Source organism: Apteryx rowi, unplaced genomic scaffold (assembly GCF_003343035.1).
Source record: "Apteryx rowi isolate R43461 unplaced genomic scaffold, aptRow1 scaffold_80, whole genome shotgun sequence".
NCBI lineage: Eukaryota > Metazoa > Chordata > Aves > Apterygiformes > Apterygidae > Apteryx > Apteryx rowi.
In genome coordinates this window covers 1,854,311-1,875,988 of record NW_020451094.1, presented here as the reverse complement: position 1 = coordinate 1,875,988, position 21,678 = coordinate 1,854,311, and the positions used below count along the sequence as shown (strand labels likewise).

General features: G+C 36.6%; 1 protein-coding gene across 1 annotated transcript in view; it reads right to left on the bottom strand.

Annotated features, from left to right (window-relative positions):
• The window catches only part of CDC73 (cell division cycle 73), a 103,763-nt gene that overhangs the window by 6,970 nt on the left and 75,115 nt on the right, over window positions 1–21,678 (bottom strand). Inside the window, exons 11-15 of the mRNA XM_026089174.1 lie at window positions 12,605–12,662; window positions 9,122–9,157; window positions 8,676–8,763; window positions 3,423–3,584; window positions 2,454–2,554 (exon numbers count right to left, since the gene is read on the bottom strand). Of these exons, the coding sequence (XP_025944959.1) occupies window positions 2,454–2,554; window positions 3,423–3,584; window positions 8,676–8,763; window positions 9,122–9,157; window positions 12,605–12,662 (445 nt within the window). The remainder of the gene's footprint in view (window positions 1–2,453; window positions 2,555–3,422; window positions 3,585–8,675; window positions 8,764–9,121; window positions 9,158–12,604; window positions 12,663–21,678) is intronic.

Sequence of the window (21,678 nt, the reverse complement as noted above, 5' to 3'; positions counted from 1 at the left end):
TCCCAAGGTTCAACAGGAAATGCTCCACTTACAATGTCTGCCATAGTATCTTGCAGTGATGAATGAAGCAAAATTAAAAAACTTGCTTTGTTCTACTGGTACAGAGACTGCAGTCTTATTCTGAGCTTTTCTATAGCATTACTGGAGAAGTTAAACAGAAGCATTCGACCAGACTTTTAAGAACTAGTTATTTTACACATTGTGGTCACACCTCCTCTGATACCAGGCTCTGATTACTCGTCCCACAGAATCCCCTACAGTTTTAGCCAAACAGCTATAAAAATCAGTCTCCTCCTTTTCCATACACACGGCATTCTTTGAAATGATATATCTAGGGACTTTCTAGAAGAATGGTGTCTGAAGTTACCATTCTGTGCAATTAGCAAGTTAATGAAGTGACCATCTGGCTTATACCATTGGCAACTAAATTTCAAGCCTTGTGAATGAAAACCAAGAATACACACTATCTTTGCCCCATAATATAACGTTGGATGTTTTAATTAAGTCCAGAGAAGGCAAATCAGGATATACTGAGTCTGTGCATTTTCAGAGAACTTAATGACTGTCCAGCAGGACCTCTGCATTAAGGTTAAATAATACTGAGCAAAAGACAACCCACTTGCTGAACCTGAAAAATCAGTATTAAAGTGCACTAGTATGTTCTAGTAGCAAGACCTTTTACATCATATTCAGATTAAATATTTGTTTATTAAAGTGACATAATTCAAAATTTCATTTGAAATGTTCACTTGCAGATGCAAAGGTAAAAAACTTGTTTGCTATATGAACATTAAACACTCAGTCCAGCTGGAAAGAAAACTGAGGAGAATGATTTAAAGACTCCACTCATAAAATGTTATGTGACATAGCAATTGAAAAAATATAACGAATTTGACATACTCTGGTCTAATACAAATTTTACTGAGAAATTTTTTTATGGTAGCTACCTTCTTAATTTCCCCAAAATAAGTTTTGAATTTTTTTAATCACCACTGACTCAGCGGCTTACATGAAGAACAGCAAACTGCAGATGAAACAGTGGACTTCTGTAGAAACCCCAAACCATATTTAGAAGGATTACTGAAGACACTGAATATGGCCTAAGCGGTAACTTTGGGAAAAAGTATACAAACACAACCAGACTGACACTGCCTCTGCTCTCTCAATTTACATCAGCTTTATTCTGAGGAGTGAATAAAGTCATTAGGGAAAGCCCTAGAGACACACTTATCAGGAAAATATTTTTCAAATAGCTAGCTTTAGTGCAACTGAAAGCATTTCTAAAACTAAAAGAGGTGCATTTCAATGTACCTTTATGAGCCAGGTAAGAAGAGAGAGATTCTTCTTTCACTTGCAAATGTAAGAGTCTGTACCTTCAGACTGAACTAYTCAGGATAGGACCTTGATTTTTTTTTAGCACAGTAAAGACATCAAGCATGCTGCCAAAGCTCGGCATGACAATTCCTATGGTCCTCTATAAATGTATATATACATAATGTTAAAATTAATGGGAACTAATGGGCAACTACTGGTTAGAGCTTAAATATTTAACATTGCTTTTCTTGGTTTTGCTTTTCACTATTTCCTATTTCTCTGTTTCTTCATTTTGAAGTGTTATTTTCTTCTTTCATTAGCCTCTCTTGTTAAATTCTCTCCTGTGGTGTATTTTTTCTTTCATTTTAGCTTGCAGGTTCTTTCACTGCCTCCCTCCTCCTAGTTCCCCCTTGAGCAGCTCATTCGGCTTTCTCCTTCACAGACATATTCTTAGCCTTCAATCTGACTTTTCAGCTAGCATTCTCCTTCCAGCTTCTACTTCACATACCAAATATGTACATACATAAAAGCCAATCAAACTTGTTTCCTCATCATACTGACTGGAAGAGGGCAGACTGAGCTAAGACTTTTTGTGTGCGTGTGTGTTTTTTTAATCTATAGCTCAGAAAACACTGGATGCTATATGTGAGACTAAAAGTTCTATTTTCTAAGGCAGCTTCACAACGAAGCAAAAGCAACACAGAATAGAAGCTTGTACTCTCTTTGGATATTACTGCACATGTTACAGTTAAAAGACTTGTCTGGTAATCTGTGCAAGAAAAGTACACTGGCCCAAAGCATCCTGGATTTAATCCCAATAACTCAAAAAACCTGTTCAGATGAATAAAGTTTTAACATTTAGCTCGCACCTTAAAAGTAGTTGAGCACACAGCACTTAATTGGAGTATAGAATTTCAAGATTTTGTCAGGCACCACATCATATTTGTGAAACATTCTTAATAAAATAATAGCTGATTAATACAGAGGGCACAAACTGACATTTGCCAGCTGCATGAGGACCTAAGCCCTTTTTGTTTCCCCTCAAACATCCTAGTTCAGACCGCCCATAGGCATTAGCTGAGGGAAGAACAAAACAAAACCCCGAAACAAAGTAACGACCAAAACACTAAAAAACTTACTTTTTGCAAAGATATCGACAGGTGATCCATCAGGCAACAGCCAAGGCCAGCCTTTGAACTGCCAAGCGGGACCCTGTACAAACACTGCCACCACACGATCCCTGCGAACATGGAAAGAGATGCTGATGGCCTTGAATTTCTAAATATTATGTCCTCTAAAAAGGAAAACACACCTGTCTTTATTCCTGTGATAACATTAATGCAAGACAAGCAGTGTACCTTAGCAAAATTTCTCGTTGTAGTAACAGCAGCACAGCACATTTAACTCTCCTGCATGTCCATCAAGTATAATTTTACAGCATTGGAGAAGTGCCTACAGACAAAAACTGTTTACAGTTTTTCCTTAAAAGTAAAAGCCATCTATGATTCCCTTTCCCCAACTGGGGCTCTCCCTTCAAGTAAGCTTCCATCATTGAATCCAATTCAATGAACCTGATTCACTTCCAAAACTTCAGTCCAGTGTTTACTGCCTGATGTGAGGGTTTTTTCTTTTCTTTTTTTTTTTTTAATAGTTTAAAAAAATTAAGAATGTTAGATGTTGAAGGCCTGCAACCATATCTGCCCAGTAAAGTCTCATGCAGAAAGACAACTAAATAGGAAGATTTTTCTCTCAGAGCACGTTTCAGTGACTTGCACAGTACAGTATGTCCAGTTCTCAAGAAGCAGAAAACTSACATGCATACTCATACTCAAATTTCTGGAACATTTCAAACAAACCTACTAAAAACAACTATGCTGCTCATACTGCTAAAATGTTGAATGCTATGATTTCTAAGAAAGATCTTTTAAGAAGGTTAATTTCTTATTACTGTAACCTGAAACAAGAAAAGACTCCTACACAGTAACAATCAAATCTACCTTTATACAGATATGTTCACTTTTTATGCTATTCAATAGAATTTTATTGGTCCCCTCCAAGTTCTGCATTCTCCTGATTAAGAAAGTTTTAAATGGAAGATCTGTTTTTACCAGTCTTGTGGCATAAGTTTCAGAGGTTGGTCTACTACTCGATAAGGTACAGTAACGCTGACTGTAGTTCCCCCAGGCTGCATCTGGTCCTTCCTTCTCTGTATTAGAGTTTCGTTTTCTCGTTGACAGCCTTGTTTCTTCTTTTCATCTGATGGTACAAACCTTGGGGAATAAGGAAGTCTTTAGTAGACAAAAGTAATTTGATGTAATCAACAGGAAAAGTAACAGCTTTATTGGAGGGTTGCATTACTGGCAACAGTCACAGAAGGCGTCATTTCCAATGTGCCAAGCCTCCGTGACTACTCACTCAGCACAGCAAAAAGACATAAAAATAACAGTTCATAAGCCTTCATAGTGAAAACAGTCACACTAAAAGGTCCTTTGCACCTCAGAACTAAAGCCAGAGCTGTTTCTGCACCCTTGCGGCATGCCTGGCCTACCTTACCCCAGGCACCCGCAGGTGGGAAACCAGAGTACAACAAGCTGCTGAGTGGCAATAGCTCATTCTGTTCAATGACTGAGGGGACCCTGGGACACCAAGAAATGATCGCTTCATAAAGCAAATTTTATAGCTCTTGCCTTTGGGGAATTCAAACTCTAGCCATCAGAATTATGCCTTCTCAAGAAAGGTGGGATTTTTCATCAAAAAGGTTTTTAAGGTTTTTTTTTCTTTCTTTCTTTTTTTTGGACAATGGTGATTTTGCATAACCAGATGATTCATCTGGTTACTAAGATGAATTCTTTTAACACAGAAAAAGAAACTACAGTTCTGGATTTATTCGCTTACTGGCTTCTCCAAGTGGACAGTAGGGATAATGTGATTCTCAAGTCTTATGGAATCTTTGTAGGACAAAAATAAATGCTTAAGATATAACCATCAAATAAATTACAGATCATTCTCTTTTGAGCCCCCCACCCACCTTTAAAACCACATTTTATATCCAATGAGAAAATGGTATTTCAGAAAAAAAAATTCAGATGCAATATCACATTTTTAAAGCAGCATGTGAAAATTGCCAATAAATCTTCAAGCAAAAATATTTTACTTTCCTAAGTTAAACAAACAACTGAACCCCTCTTCATGATTTAAGACTATTTCAAAAATAGTAAGAAAGAAGGCAGAATGAATTTTGAAATGTGCCTGTGTCTGCATGCAGCTGCACTAGAAAAGCAAAAAGCTGAAAACAACTATGAACTGTGCACTAAAATTAACTGGTATTGCAAATATAGAAAAAGCATTACACATGCAAAAGGCRAAACTATAAATTAAATTATGCTCATCTGTCTAGTACATGTGCAACTACACCGTTCAAAAGAAAATACAGAAGAAGAAAGGTATACAGGACACATTGGAAAAAAGTTCACTTATACGCTCTAGAATATTATAAAAAAATTAAGACATTCATCTCTCCAATACAGATTTGAATGAATTAAAAAACAGTTAATATATTCACATATTTCATCTATCACATCTAATTGACACAAACATTTCTGTGCTACGCACAACAGTGCAACATTGTTCTGCTTTGGAAAAACTAAAGTTATCTACCAAAACATTAAATGTGAATTAAACATTTCTACTAAGTTGCAAACTTAAAACCCTAGAAGTTAGGTGCGACTTTAATCATGAGTATATCTAATGGTCTTTCTAACCAACAAATCAGAAGCCTTTTTCTGCCAACATTAACAGACAGAAACTGTATTATATAAGTTTGTTTGGGTAGAGAAGAGGATTAGTTTGATCTTCTTGAGCTTTTAAGACAACCATTTGAGATTTTCTCATCACTCATCAGGCTTAAAGGAAATGGGAGTCAGGACTGAAAAGCTGGGATTAAAAAAAAAAGCAAAAAAAACAAATGAAAAATCCAACCCACCCACATTTCAAAAACTACGAAAAATCTCAAAAGACAGGATGGTGGACAGCAACGAGAAGAATTTCTTTCTTTAACACACATCCCCTGCACTGAATAAGAAAAAATTCTTACAGAACATGGAGGTAAATAATAACATTATTAACACTGTTGTTATACATTGCAGTCCTAATAAAATATTCATACAAACAACAATCTAGAGGTCACATTTTTGAATTTCATTTTTAAATATATATGAAGAGGCAGATGCATCTTAAAAGGATGCAGTAAATTTAACCACCTCCTCCAAATTAGACAAACATGGATACTAAGATGCAACATTGCTGTTCTAAAAGAAATTTAACATTTCACCACTATGTAATACATCTAAGACACCCCTGAATTTGGCTCATACAGGTATTCTCAATTTTACTTCGAGTTTTAAAAGTTTCTGTGATTAGGAACTCATTTTAACACTAGGTTATTGCCAACTTCTCTTTGTTTTACAGTCAGCTGGAAATTGTGTTATGTGATGGAAGCACAACTGAATATCATCTTGGTGACTTTATCTTCCGGACTGCAATAACTTTGGTTTTATTCACTATAAAAATCTGAATGTTTTTGAACACATTTCTCCAGGACAGAACACCACGTGTATTGTCATCTGCATGTTCTGAATAAAAACTACAGTGAACAAATTCACAAGGAAGAAGAGCAAACACGACTATCGTAAAGAAAGCACTAAAGGAAATGCTTACATAAATGTATATACTTTGAGGACAAGAATAAGTGACAGCTTACGGAATGTTTATGAAATATATGCTATAGATGGGAGCAAAACAACCATCTATTCAGTAAGTATGATAAAAGCCATGTGCTCCAGAATCAAAAAATCAGTAGAAATTACTGTATGATTACAAATACGAAAGGTTTACCTCATTGCTACCAGGACTTAAAAAAAAAACAAACCCCAAACTTAAGAAATTTTAGCATTAAAGAAAACAACCAACCTCTCCCACCTTCTCTCGGGAATTATTTGCTAAAAAATAATAGCTGGCACCTTGACTACGCATTTGTACTTGGCCCCCTTTTAACCATCCAATACACTAGAAGCGTGTTTTGAAACCTGACTGTGCAGTAGTTGACATTTTTTTCAGCTGCTTCTCTGGATTTCTACTCCCAAATCTGGTCAAAACACACACATACGACTCCCCCCACCAACTTGCATCTATTTAGAATGCCTTTTCATACCCAAACTAGGAAATAAATAGTGCCTAATTCTCTCTCTGTTAATTGGTAAAATGATCATTCACAAAAATTGGTGTTCTCACTCACTTTACAAAGACAGCAGGTCCCTTTCCTAAGGTTACAGGCAAGCGACTGAACAAGATCAAATTATGGGAAGTAATTGGTAAGACACTATCCACTGAACTGCCACAGCTGCTCATGACTAAGCTCTAAACTCGACTCCAATTGCTAGCATTAACTTTAAAACATTTTCATTGAGGTCAGGTCAACACCAATTCTTTCCCAACTCAGGCATGCTAAAAAATGTGCAGAGAATAAGGCAAGTCTAATGTGGACAGTAATCGAGATCATCATAACACACATTCGACTGTGTTTAGAACTTGAGACGTGTTTTTATAACGCCTACTCCCCCAATATTTTGATTAGGGCTATAATATCAAAAACTAGTTCTAAAGCTAGTTCTACACTGTGTGCCAGAACAGTAAAAACAAGCCCTGCAGTCATTTCTAAATCAACTACATCAATAAACTTGAACATGGAAAATTCAGGGCAGGTGGCACATTTTCTAGAAAAGTGCCAGAACTGTCATGGCTATGTTAAATTTTTGCTCTTCTGAATTCTGTTATTGCACTTTCGATTCATTAACATCTCTTGCTCTTTCATCTTGACTCTTTTGTCTTTCATACCTGTTAACCACATCGGTGTCATCCTTTGTCCCCTTAACCTTCTTTTAATTTTTTCTGAATCACATTCTTTGCACTGTAAGGATCAGCCTTCTCTTGGGGCAAATCTATCAAAGTTAACTGTAAGTCTACCCCGGCAGAGCTGAAAACACTGCAAATCTAGCACAGATACACCTACACGTGACATAGAGGTACTTTATTYCATTATAGCTACTTCTGTATCAAAAAGTGATGAACTACATAGGTGCAAGAAAATGCTTTAGTACAATTCACAGCTTGTACAGGTATATATTTTTTCCTAAAATATAAAAACACACAAACAAGCAACATCCTCTGTCAACACAATTACATCAGTCTGGTGACTGTTTGTACGTTACACTATAATATTAAAAGCCAGACTTCATTCTGATTAAGTATTTTGGAAGTGACACCAAGGGCCCAGCATGCCTACTGGATCTTTGACGATCTGGCAGTAATCTAGGAACTAGGAATAGCTGGAGGTCAGAAAGCACTTTGTATCCCACAGTCCAGGGCAACTCCAGTGGAAGCTGTAGCACTACAATGTGGACAGTTTACTTTTGAAAGAGGCAATGCGTATTAAAAAAACTCTCATAAAGGATAAGCAAAGTACCACAGATGGAAGAAAGAAGAGCTCTCCATTTTTTGAACAGACTTGTGGCAGACAGAATTGGCAACAGTATATTTCTATGTGAAAATGACTGCATTTTTCAGAAGAATTAACTGGTATAAACAGATATGCAACTCTGAACACCTTGATCTGCTGGACAAGCAGAAAGACACTTCCTTTTTACTGTAATAGTAAATTTTACATTACCATGAAAAAATTGTTGATTGCACTGTTGATTGCATTCAGCCATAAAGAATTAAGTTGTAGAATGAGCTGAGTGCATTTATTCAAGCAGTAAACACAGATTTTAACAACTCAGTAACAAAGTGAATTTGCATCATTATCAATTCTTAAAGGTAATGCTTTATTCTTATCTTTTGTTGTATGTGAACTTTAAAAAAAAATGCTCATCACTTCAGTATGGAGCCCTTTATTTACCAATGATCACGAGGCAAAAATTGTTTAAAAAAGACGACAGTCTCCATCATTTTGACAAACGTGTGACTGCAGTTTCAGAGAGGTCACAGTGAAATAGGCAAAGACAGATTTGGCATGTATGCACAGATGTTACATAAATGGAAATCACTACAGCTATTAGGAATTGGTACAGTAGATCCTTCTTCTCAGTCTGCCTGGGCTCAGAGGTCACAACTGTGCAAAAAACTTTGAAAAGGAGTGGTTTTTTTCCTACTGTTCAAGAAGTACGTGCTTCCTTTATAATCTGGTATGTAAAAYTAATTTGTCATGAGACAGTAGATACTCCTTCTTAATGAATTAGTACTCTAGATATACCTTTGTATCTGAAGACAGTCTTTTATACAGTATGTTCTAGTCAGCTACTTACTTCAGATCTTGCAGAAGGTCCTTTGCATTAAGCATAGTTATTAAAGAGGTGGTGGCTGCCGGAATAATGATTATGGGAGTTCGAGATCCTGTAGAAATAATAAAGTTACTTTTGCCTGTTTTAAAATGAACTGTATTTTAAAAACAAAAACAAAATAAAACACTTGCTTTACAGACCAAAATTATGCAAAAATATTAAAAACTTGTAGTAAATCTGTTCCATAATTCCAAAATAAGTCTTCATTCAGGGGAGAGGGGAAGAAATAAGTACTCCTGTATCTGGAGCCTCCAGACTCTAATGTTGTTTGGGGCAGTGACCCATATTTACCAAAATACAATGCTGCTTGCTGTCCGCTGCTTCCTCATATTGTTGCCTGTGGTCTAGCAAAAGATGGAGCGCAACCAGTTCACACAAAAATAAAAAGAACATGACTAAAAATTACTCACCTTTTTTCTGATTTGGAGGTGGTCTTGCTTGAGAAACTGAAAAAAAAAAACCAAAACAAAAACAGAAATTATGGCAGAATGACTAATACATAACACAAATGTTGCCAGGGGCAACATTTCAAGGCTTTTACTCACAGGAAAGAACAGAGGAGTCATGTTACAGTCAATAGATCATTTTTACAGATGCAATATATCAAGCTGAAGAAGGGATTTATGATTTGGGCTGCAGTTTTTAGAAGATAAAAAGCTTCTGACTGCCTGAAAACAGTAAGTATAGTTGGGTCAATCGTGCCTACTTTTACTGAAACTAAGAGGCTGGATCACTGTAACGCTGACCAATATTGCAAGCAATCTTCAACAGCAAGCTGTTTGTACATCTTGGAGTTCAACAGTGCTGAACCAACGTGAAGACTGTTTCACAACAAAATCATCTTTACAGACCCTCACCTTTTCATTAGCACTTATTATTGTGGATAACAACCTTAGAATTTTGCTACCCCTTAACACATACAGAACTTTCTACAATCAAAATCTGAATGTCCAGCTTAGTCATGTTGGCTCTGGACTGCAATTTCCAAGTTGTATGAGCTCTCTGGGTGCCAGCAACAATGAAACTTGACAGATGCGGTAGCGCTCACAGCAAAAAGCTCCTAAACAAAAACACCCAACCAAACAATGCTGGCCAGAGAGAAACCAAAGATATTTAACGACAACAACAAAAAAATCTAACTAGAATTCTCCTGAAGATAAAGGACACCCTAGATGTTTCCCCCAGTATTAAYAGCTGTAACTTTTCTTTTTCAACAAAATGTTTTGATTTCAGATTTCCAAGTTCAGTGACCTCCACAATATGAGGGTTACTTCAGTCCAAAGTTGTAAAAGCTTATGCTTCTTCACTTTGGTGCTATTACTGAATAACTTGCCTTCCTCCAAATAAACATTTTATAGCTCATTTTTCCAAACAGAGTTTTTAGGAGTCCTAACTTAAGGAAAGAACTGCTGTGCTTGATAATTCTCATTGTACGTGTTTATCCTAATTCAAAAAAATCAGAAAATGGTGAGTAGTAGAAAGAGTGATGCACACTATCTCAAGTCTAAACTGCTACTATGCATGACAAATTTCATTAATTGACTTCCAATTTTATAACACCAACTTGCTCATGTTTATTTATGACCAACTGTTTCAGAAACTGGCTAGAACAGTATAAATATTCACACCACATAGTTGCCATTGTTGAAATACTGAGACCATATCCTTAATTATCTTTTCTTGCCACTGTCAAATGCACAGATATAATTGGTGACACTATATTGAACCACATGAACTTTACCTATCCAGTGTTGGTTTTTTTTTTTAAATCTAGATATCTATGTATCTTTCTTGGAAAAAATATATAGACAAATATACGGGTCAAATATACGGACAGCATCAGCTGCCCTGAAAAAAGCATTTGTAAGAAGTCTGAGAGTTGCACTAAAACATTGTTGCAGGTTAGTAGAAAATTAGATACTCTAGATAGGCACACAAAAATTTGAAATTACAAGCGYACCTGATTGATATTTTTCAAATCGGTATTGTAAAACTGTTTTGTCTAATTAGACTAATGCTTCTAGCGCAAAATAGGATCCTCTCGCAGACTGCATGTTTTAAATACTTTGATCACTAAGAACAGAACAATTGATATTTTAAAAGTTCCAAACCCAAAAATACTCTAGGACAGAAAAATAATCTTTTATTTGGAATAAAGTTTAAGTAGTATAGACTTTCATCAGACTATGCCTCTCTTCTTTATTCTCTCTTCAGTTTACAATATGGAGATGAGATACTGGATTAGATTGGCTTTAGAGAAGAACAGTATCAGTATAAAAGGTACAAAAAAAATACACTTCTGCCAGTTAATGCATATGAAGTTAGAGCTAGAAGTAGGGACCTGTGACAATTCAGTCAGATTTCTGTTCTTGCCATTTCTACCCTTTTCCTGCTGTCTGTCAACTCCAGGTGCATTATTATGCTTAACAGTGCTACTGAGATAAATATGACAGGCAGCATGACCTTTCTAGTACCAAAATAACCAAACAGAAGAATCCATGCACAACACCATTTAGGCAGGCTGAGAATAGTCAATACGAAAACAGACTTTTTGGGAAGACTCTTTTTACAAGACTAAGTCTTAGCATTAAATCCTACTAGTACATCTCAAGGAATTAGCAGGGCATGCACTCATAGCACTTAGTAGTCTAAACAAGACCACAAAGCACTCCAGCAGCGCTTCTAAACAGGTATATTAATTTAAAAAGTTAATTTAGTTAAAAAAAAAAAAAAAGACCCCTTTCAAATACCTTCGTAACAGCAATAATCTCCTTTTTGTTCTTTAAAAATATCTTTCACTTGAGACTTTCTCCCACCAAAACAAAAATTCTTATAGTATGTAGACGGGGAGCAGATATGCACATAGCTGTTTGCTAACACTGATCCTCTCACATACTGTTTGCACTCTTACATTCTTTTTAAACATCTTTCTATGGGTTTCTCATTAAAATGAGACAAAGTACCTACATTGTTCTATCTCTGATCTCAACTTGAGATTCAATTTGATGTCCAAAATTGACTTGGTAGCTAAAGTCTACTAGACTAGGATTTTAAAATGTCCAGTTTGAGATTCTAGTCCCATTACAAATATCTTATGTGCGGTCTTTCTTCTTAAGAAGTGGAAAGAAGTAATGACAATAATTTATTAAGAGAAATATAAATGATTTCTGATACATTGATAATAGAAGCAATAATATGTTTCTTTCTGAAATTAGCTTTGCTGTTTAGGTTGTTTCTTCTCAGGGTATTAACCATCTCTCACTATATATTTGGCCTGTGCTTACCACAATAAGTATCTGATCTAAACTGAAGCACTTGGACACTAAGCGCTATTTATCACTTTAGTAGCATTAATTCAACTAATTCCGGCAGAAGTAATAAACCTTGCTATGAATGCTTGGAGCACTTCTGGAAGCTTTCTAGCACTGTTTCTTAGCAGTTCACAAGGAATCTTCCAAATGGATATCAAAAGCAAGAAGGAGAAAAATAAACCGAAGTCCTTAAGTTTCAGGATTTTAGTTTTTCTTCAGCTGGTAAAGATCCATGCTGCGCAGCATGGCAAAGAATCACTAGATTTCAAAAGCATTTCAGCTGCTGGCACTTGCGAACTACCATGACGATAAACAAGAAGTCTGGCACTTGTCTTTTTAACTTCACTAGTGCAGCCGTTCGGTAGGTATCAGGCAGCAGTTCAGAGTGAACGCAACCCCAACCGTGGACCAGCTCAGTTCTCAAGCTATGCACGATAAAACATTAACCAAACCAGTTACTTCTCATTTCCAATAAATACAATTCAAGGCCATAAATGAACGACTCCCATCTCGTTCTTCAGCTACGGATTTAAGTACAACTTTTCTGAAGCTCACACTTACAAAAGCACAACGTTACCTTACCTGGTCGTGGAACAGGCTGTGCTGCTGGAGTCTGTGTTTTTCGGGCAGAAGCACCTTCCTTTTGAAAGAGAGAACGGGTAACATTAACAGCTGGCCTTCCTGTCAGGTACACACATTTTTAAATGAATGCAAAGCTACAGAGGATATCATGAAAACGAGGGCAGTACCTTTCCATTAAAGAAGAGAAAGAAAACAGTGAATACGTTCAAAACTATTTTTTTATTTTTTAAACAAACTCTGTTTTAAACTTGCAGGAGGAGAGACAACTTGGTAAGTCTTTATAGGTTAAAATTTTAAGCATCACATGCCAATCAGCATTTTTCACCCTGTATTCAGAGAAACTTTTTTTTTTTTTTTTAAATATATACACTATTGTTTCATTTTAGCTACCAGTACTTGAAACCAAGTGTTAGTAGGTAAATGTAAGCAATCAGCTATATAAATTATTTTAAAATAAGATCAGTTTATACTCTGGATGGAAAACTAGGACCCGGAAGGTGCAATGCATTCCTGTCTCGACAAGTTTCAGTGCCCAGAAATAGCGCTCAGGCTAACTGCCTCTGCCCCTGCCGTATCCAGTCCCCGCAACGGAGCAAACAAAACACCTGGGCTGCTCTTTACCCTGGTAACCCTGCAGAGCCAACACGCTACCTCAGAGAAAAGTGGGGTCAAACACGTCTGGTTCCAAAGCAACAGTAAATTCCTGCAAGAACAAATTCTGTTCTCAGACATTTCTGTGAAACCCTACTGAACGCAAAGTATATTACTAACAACATAAAAAGATAAACGAAATATTCCAGTTACTTCAGCTTGCAAAGATGACATAAAACCTTTGAACACAAACCAAACATACATTTTACCTGAAAATTACTTAAACACTATGTGCAGTGTAACTTAGGTACAACTGAGACATGCTCAGAAAGGTCGGAGATCCTACCCTGAGGGAAAACCGTCTGAAAGGACCCCGGGAAGGCGTTATCACATTTGCATGCTCATGCCTAAGTAGCAGGATGTTCCGTAATTCAAAATAAAACCTGATGAGCAGGTGACTGTGCAAGGAGCCTCAAGTTCCATGATTTAAATAACACTTAAAGAAACTGCTTCCAAGTTTCCACCATGAAAGTTAAAACTCGATCTTTATCTTAAAAACTGGGCAGTACAAGCAGAAGAGAAGATCACTTGTCAAGTCTGTAGGAAACAGGAATTTACTCAAAATCTCTCTCTTCTTAGCTTCACTCAAAACCCACACCATTAGTTACAACAGGCTGGAGCTGGCATTTGCTACAGTCGGCAACTTCTGTAACTTTTAAAATCAGTGCCCTCCTACCAACCTTCAAATTGCGGATTTAACCCCTCATTACAGGAAACAGATTAGTCCTGACTTTTGCTGTCTCTATTTTCTGACGGTTAAAATACCAACATCTATGCCAGCCACCTGAGTCAGAAGCTGTTATTTCAAGACTTAAAAAAAAAAAAAAAAAAAAAAAAAAAGACAAAAAAGGTATTCTTTTTGCCACTAGCCTTTCACAGTAATTACTCAGAAAATGATAAAAATCAAAAGTACCACGCTCTGAAGGAAGAGTGGCAGGCCAAGCTTGCCAGCAGCAAAGGCTGACTACCCTTGAGAGAAGCCTTGAAACTGAGAAACAGCAGTTATTTGAAACAACATCCTTCTTTTGGCCAAGAAAATGGACATAAGACATTTTGCACCTGTTCTATAGAAAAATGTAATTTTCTGTGTGAAAAGACTGTTCCTATGGCACATTAGTTATACATTTTGAAGCACCACCATGAATTTTCTCCTTAACATTTCCTTAAAAAAAAGTCACAGCACTTTATGGAACAGAAAGAAAAAGAAAACAGCAAGCTAAAGAAATTTAACTTCTTGTGACCCTAAGTTTCTAGAGTTTTTCTACAGCCTTGGAAAGAATTATAATGACGAAGCTTTGCTTTAGGTTCCATATCACTTACTTGTGGATTGTCCTTGTGGTTTTTTTCACCACCAAAATGTCCATAAAGCACCAGAACAGAAAGAGAATCAAGCCTGATGAAATAATTTTCAAGTGATCTGCTTGGGAGTTTCCCCACACTTTCCTCTGAATTTTCATCTCTCAGGTGATTCATGGGCAAACCTATCCCTGGCTCGGCACAGAAACGTGAAAGGAAGAGACAGAGCTTTGGGAACATTTCAACTGAAAAAAATTCACAAACCCAAAATGAAAATATCTGATCAACTGTAGCAAATGAAATTATTTACATGAGATGATACAAGAGACAGCTACCACTTCTGTGCCTATGACCTCCCTTCCATTTGCAAGCACCATTTCTGCAAACCAGTTTACCATGAGTTATGATTCACAGTTGYGTAAATCACCGCCTCAGACAGATGAGTTCACGGACGAACCTCAGCTCACGACTCCAGGTGTTCTGGCGTTTTAGCAGAGAATCTGACTAACTGTCATGTGCTGAAGCCCAAACCTCACAAGGGCTCCTTCCCGTGCGACCCATTTACCACATCTTTTCTCTCTTTAGAAGTCAGCAACCTCACCTCCACCTCCTGCCACCGAAATGCTGTCGGCARCGTAGCAAGAGTAGCTCTTGCCAATATTTCAAACCCAGCTGTTTCAAATGGCTTGTAATGAGAAGTACACCACTAAGATGAGGAAAATACAAGAGTACGAAGCAGTGATGGTTGATACGCTTGATGTGATGGCAAGATACCCTAGCGAGGAAAATCTGCTCTCTGTAAGAAAGTCATCAGCAGGATAAYTTTACTAACATTTTGCACTGTCCTGAGAACAAAACATATTGATGTTAAATACAAAATGAATGCTTTTCAGAAGCATTCAGATAAAGGTATAAGCTTTTCTATGAGAAGTTACTAATATTTATGATACGTATTCTGTTTACAAGGCAAGTATAACCACAGGTAGGTTTATAATGCTATGATTTCTCTCAGAAGAAAAAAGGAATAAAGTTGATTGAATGAATCAGCCTCAACGTTCACTCTATCATACAAGGTAAGTGCTGCTGTTAATTTATGGCCTGTTAGCTATTCTGGGGCAACTGCTCATTTGCACGCAATAACTCCTTGTGAAGACAGTAGCTTGTTTCTCAGTGTTTGCGCAAGAAGATATTTCAGATTGTCTAACGCAGAATTTCTAATGTGAAAGTTGTTCATAAGTAACCAGAATGCTGCAAATTCCAACTCCAATTTGTCTCAGAGTAGCTTTTGTTTGTGCAGCTGCACCCTGAGCATCAGAAGGAGCAGAAATCACTGTTGAGCTATTTAGAGAACATTCATTTTCTCAAAGTTTCTGAACACTTCACAGTTTTGCTCAAAGATGACATACCTAATTCTTATGCATAAGTTGTTCTAGACTGTTAAGGAGCATATTATGAATATTCATAAATTCAAACTAATTTAGTAACAAAACCATGTAATTTGAAAAATACAAATCTTAAGACGACCACTTAACACAGTATTTTAATCAAAAACATGTTGCTTACTTTAGTTTTGTTAATTTACCATACAAGTTATATATAGTTAACTCATGATTTACATTTAATATATGAGTACTTAATCATTCAAGTAGAACAAGCTGACATGGAACAAAAATCAGGAAAACAGATACTGAAAGCTTAATACTTGCCTGGATTTYACTGAATCATTTTCAGATACAACAGTGCATATGCTCATCAGTGGAATTCATTCTCTATCCGTTCYAATAGTTCCTATCACATTAGACCTTTGCAAAACATCTGCTTAATAATGGTTTTCATTTAGTGCATGTTTTCTGCTATGTAAGTGTTGTCCTACCTAAACACCTAAAAACACTGGGTTCACAAATCAATGCATGAGTATTAACAGAAAACAGGATGGTACATGTGAAAAATTCCAGATTCCCATGTATAGTCAGTCATACAATGGAAAACCACCCACACCCTGAAGGATAACTGACTTCTACTTTTATTGTATGCCCTCATAATTAAGCTTTTAGTATGTTCTGTCTTTCCCTCATTTTTTCTTAGTTTCATCACAGTTCTTCATCTTTGTCTTAAAACCTCAGAAACTACCATGTGCTCCGATGTGTTTAGTGAGAGGGTGCACTGTCTTTACAATATGTTTGAGAAGCTCCAAGTCTATTGTTAAAAGTCCCTTAAATCTGTACATGTTGCGTACTGCTTACTGAACACCCTCACTCTCCTTTTATAATGAACATTCACTTTCATTCACCCTCTCTGGCATTATATGGACAAGCTGCAACATATTATCAAGATGCAAATTACTTAAGACAAATTCTTACCACACTTGTCTGTCCTTCAATGCACTGTATCCTCAATCTTGGAATAGTTAAGTCTGAGACTTTATAACTTTCCAGTCATTAAGAATTTATCAGACAAGCTTACATTTTTTGTTAATCTGTAGTTGTATTTAGTTCACTGATTGTTAATTTTTGTAATACCACTTAAAGCATTTTGCAGTGTTTGTGCACCTCTTTAATTAAAAAAAAAAAAGCCCTCAGTCATTTGTGTTAATTCACAAAATCAGTAATTACCACTATTAATCTCTCATTGAGACACAGCTAAAGGATACCTAGCATTTTTCTGAAGTCTGCAAGAACATTAACATCCACGGTTCAATTTTTCTCACTCATTTCACATGGAAATCAGAAACTGCCTTAACATAAATCATACCATATTTTAGGAAAAGAACACTCATATTTTACACACTAGAATATGTTATATTGGCAGAATTTTTTTCCTGGAGGCACCTTTCAGATATACCCAAGTTAGTTTACTCTCTTGAAACACCAGTGAAAAAAAAGCAGCTAATGAAAGTTACTTTGCAAGTTATAAATTACAGAAGGAAGAAAAAAAACTGCCAAAAATTGCAGGCCATCTCCTTACACGACTCCAACTGGTTTCTATGTAGAGATCCACAACTTTTGTAAAATTTTGACCTTTAAAAAAAGTTTTGGAGCAAAGGATAGAGTCGACAATTTGATGCCATCTTGTGGCTTTTCTAACTTAGCAAATTTAATTTCTGTTTTGTTCCTTTATAACTTTTTAAAGTAGTACAAGAACTTTACCCCCAAAAAATCTAAAAATTATTAGGTATCTCACATCCTTCTACCCAGAAATAGTACATGTAAAAAGGAACAGTTGATTCCAGAAGAAGTATTAGCAAGTGCTTGCACATAAAACGTAAAGCAGATTTCAGTATCATCCCTGAAGGAAGACTGATGATTCAACCAAAGTCTGTCCTATTCATAAAAATGAACATAGTAAAACTGCAGCACTTAGACCTCAAGTGAGAAAGAAAATGTATGTGGGTAGTAAGCTTGTAAAATGCATGCTTAAGAAGAACAGCCTTCAATTTACCTATTCAATTTAGGGGAGAAGAGGATGTAAAAATTCATTTAGTTACCAGCAACAATACTACCATTCTTTGAATGATGTAAAATATCAAAGCATCGAACATGCTGGTAAAGCTAGCGTAAAGAACTATGAGGAAATCTAGAACAACTGCATAGTTGAAAAGAACACCTTTTTTTCTTCTTTTTAAAGAAATTAAATCTCGTATATCTAAATTAGGTATCACAAAAAGTGAAAACAATGAGATGAACTTGAAAAACAGATAGGGATCTGACATCTGCTCTGGATGCCCTACTTTAAGCATGAGAGAAACATTTATCTATTTCATATAAATAGCTTGGATTCTGAAAACATAGGGCTTTGTTCTAAAAATTTTAAACCCTTAAAAGCTTCGAAAAGAATCTTCCAAAGAAGAACCAAGCTAAACAATGCAACAGAGTTGCTCTGACTCCACAGGCATCGTAACAGTTCTCAGGCTTCTATTCATATCAGGTTTAAGAATATTTTAAGTTTAAATAATGTTTCACACCATCATTTCATTTACACATGAAATTGGTATAGCTTATTTGCATACTTCTATGCACACAAATTTGCATAAGCAGTCCCCCAAGACAGATGTTTAAATATTAAATTGCATGCTTTTACTGCCTTTCTAAATTTAAATTATGCCATAAAATAAAATAGAATTTGATAACAGGATCTTAACTACTGTGCAAGAACTGCTAGTATCACAGTAATTTTAACTTCCATTGCTTGTAATATTAATAAAAAGGTCACTTCTATTTACCTTGTGTCAACTTTCTTATAATTTAGAAAATAGAGGGGGGAATTTAAGCAGAATTAAACTATTTTTACAGAATGAAATGAAATAAGGGAAAATTTTATCGTAGTTTAGCAAAGACTCTAGATACCAACTGCCAGAGAAAAGTAACACTACTGTTTCATTATTTCCGCCTTCAACAGCTAAAAACCTAGTATGGCCTAAGACAAAATGGATTAATAAAAGCTCTATACATATTTCAAAATAAAAAACTACTTATACTGAAGATTATAATCAAGTATAAATTGAAGAAGAGTACTTTGAAGAAAAGTAAATAAAAAAAAAAAGAGAGAATTTGAAGAAAACAGAAAATTGCCACTATTCAAATCCAGTTGCGAGATAGAAAACTGGATGCTCATCTTAACCATCTTGTCTGTCCTGCCTTCTTAAAAGGCAAGTGTCATTACAGGTGAGACTATGCTTTCAAACTACTGTTAAAGTTAGTACATATAACCTGCAAAATGACAAAAAGTTCTTGGACATGCTTGTTAGGAAGAGTTAATGAAGGCAACAATTACTGAGATGCCAAGAGACTTGAGATACTTAAAGCATTACCCCAAGCTAAGATTTCAAAGTGTTCTTGAACAGGCTTCAATGAAGGGTGCAAGAATTCCTCCCATCTTTATCCTCGCACAAAAGATCAGTACAGTGAAGACCTTCCTCTTGAAGTTACTTCAGTCGAGTAATTTCAACTCAAACTGTTGGTATCGGTATACTAATTTCAAGCAGARGAGGAAGGGTTGGTGACAAAAGCCAGAGTAAGTACTTCAGCATTTCCATTTTCTTCACAATAAACTGTTTTCATCAAGATCAAAAAAGCAGCTCATAATCATGAGATGAGAACTTTGACTAGTTTTTTTTGAATCAGACAAAGGCCTACCTATAGTGTACCTACCTAATTTTATTTAAATGATTCATTCCCTTGAAGAGTGTGAAAAGACAGAAGTAGATATCACTAAAACTATTTTTCACTTAGAATTCTTTTTCTTTGGGTTACTTTTTCTTTGGGTTAATTATCTGAGCAGGCTTCAAGAATATTACTTTGCAATCTGTAAGCTTTTTGACAAACTCGAGCAGTTTGAGAACAATAGGATTGTTTCATCTTTGGCAAGTCAGGGGCAAAGCTGCATATGCTACTGATGTTTTTTACACTAAAATCAGAATATGTCATAGCAATTCAATAGAACTGGAATGTGCATAAATGTGAATTTACTACAATCTGCTAATGTTTGAAAGTCTCTAACTTTCAACCTCACACATTCCTGTATCTGTAGTTTCAAGACCACCGGCTGCTGCAAGTATTAGCCACACACTCATATAAAGTGTTTTCACCAAAAACATCACAGAATACGGGACACTCACAATTTGCTTGCATAATAGCACTGCTAACATGTGAACATTAAACACATGCAGAAAAAGCACTGTTATTTTTATATCCTGATCATACTTTGGAAATGGTATTCAAGAGAATAGTTATATGTACATTAAAGTGAATGTTACTCAGTAGGAGCTATGGTAAGTTCCCATGTACACCTGCATCCAGTGAGCAGTAACTTTGCACAAGAAAAGGCTTAAAAGACTTCAAAAAGGTTTCTTTGTAACTTCTGGAAAGACTTGTGAAATACTTTGTGTGAGAATAACATTTTAAAAAGTCTTGCAAGTGCCTAAATAAATACAGACAGACCTTTAGCACATGTGAAAGTTTTCCCCAAAAATGCAAACAATTGATCAATTTTATGCAATGTTGCTCAAAGTCTCAATGCAACACAAAGTGCTAAGACTCTTGTCCTAGGTTCCCCACCATGATGCAGCTTTCTGCTCCTAAAACAGTGCTAGGCCACAGTAGAAGAAGTGAGACACAGGAAGCTATTAAAAACCTTAACTTTTTTCCTGATTACTTTTCCAACAAATTATCTAGCGCCACTTTTTCCAAGATATACTTCATCCTGGTATGATCTTCTCCTTTTTATTTGCTGAAAGGAATTAAGAGTTTTAGTATGATTCTTCTATATCTTACCAGCTTTAGCAATCACAGCTCACATTGACGTTAACCTGCATTATGGTTATACATTGCTTTATGTTACAAGAAACAATTATCATGGGTGGTCATGGCCAGAGAGATGGAGGCCATTTTCCAAGTAATCCCCTTGGGAGACTTTAAAAATCAGGAGAAAATCCTGAATTAGTATTCCTTGAGGAGCCAATGCACAAAGCAGCACAGGGGAGCGATGAGCTCTTGGATGGGTATTTTTGGCTGCAAGAATAGCTGCTGAGTTCAGAATCAACACGAGCCTTTTCGGGATCAAAAGCTTTAGTCGTGGCTATAGTAAATTGTGATAAACATGCCAAGAGATAAGACAGCTTGTATAATATTCATCCCTGCCATCATCCAACAGACTAAAACCACTTCTACTTTGAAAGTTGTCTCTCCACCTGGTGACCTGCCGGTGAATCCGTGCAAGACTCCAACGCGCAGGAGCAGCTCAAACCGGTGAGAGCCACACCTGGCCTTATCTGTTGATGCGTGCCCTGTTACCGACTGAGCTCATGAAACTGCTGCATGGCTACGGGCTGACTGTATTTGACTGGATAATGAGATAAGCCCAGATGCACATGAAATATAAAAGAAAGTAAGCCACGTAGCTCTGGGCGTGGACTTGGCCCCGCTGTCAGGTGGCCTGTGGAAGGACAACCCACCCATCAGTGGGGACGCCCTGAGGCCAACTGCCAGGGAGGACGGGAATCATCCCGGCGCAGCTCGAGCATGGTGAGAACAACCCGGGGAAAACTATACTGCAGGGGTGGCCCAGGGGGGACAAGGGGAGGGCGAGAGTGGTCACTGTACCGTGCACCTGTGGTTTGACTGTAGAGCTCT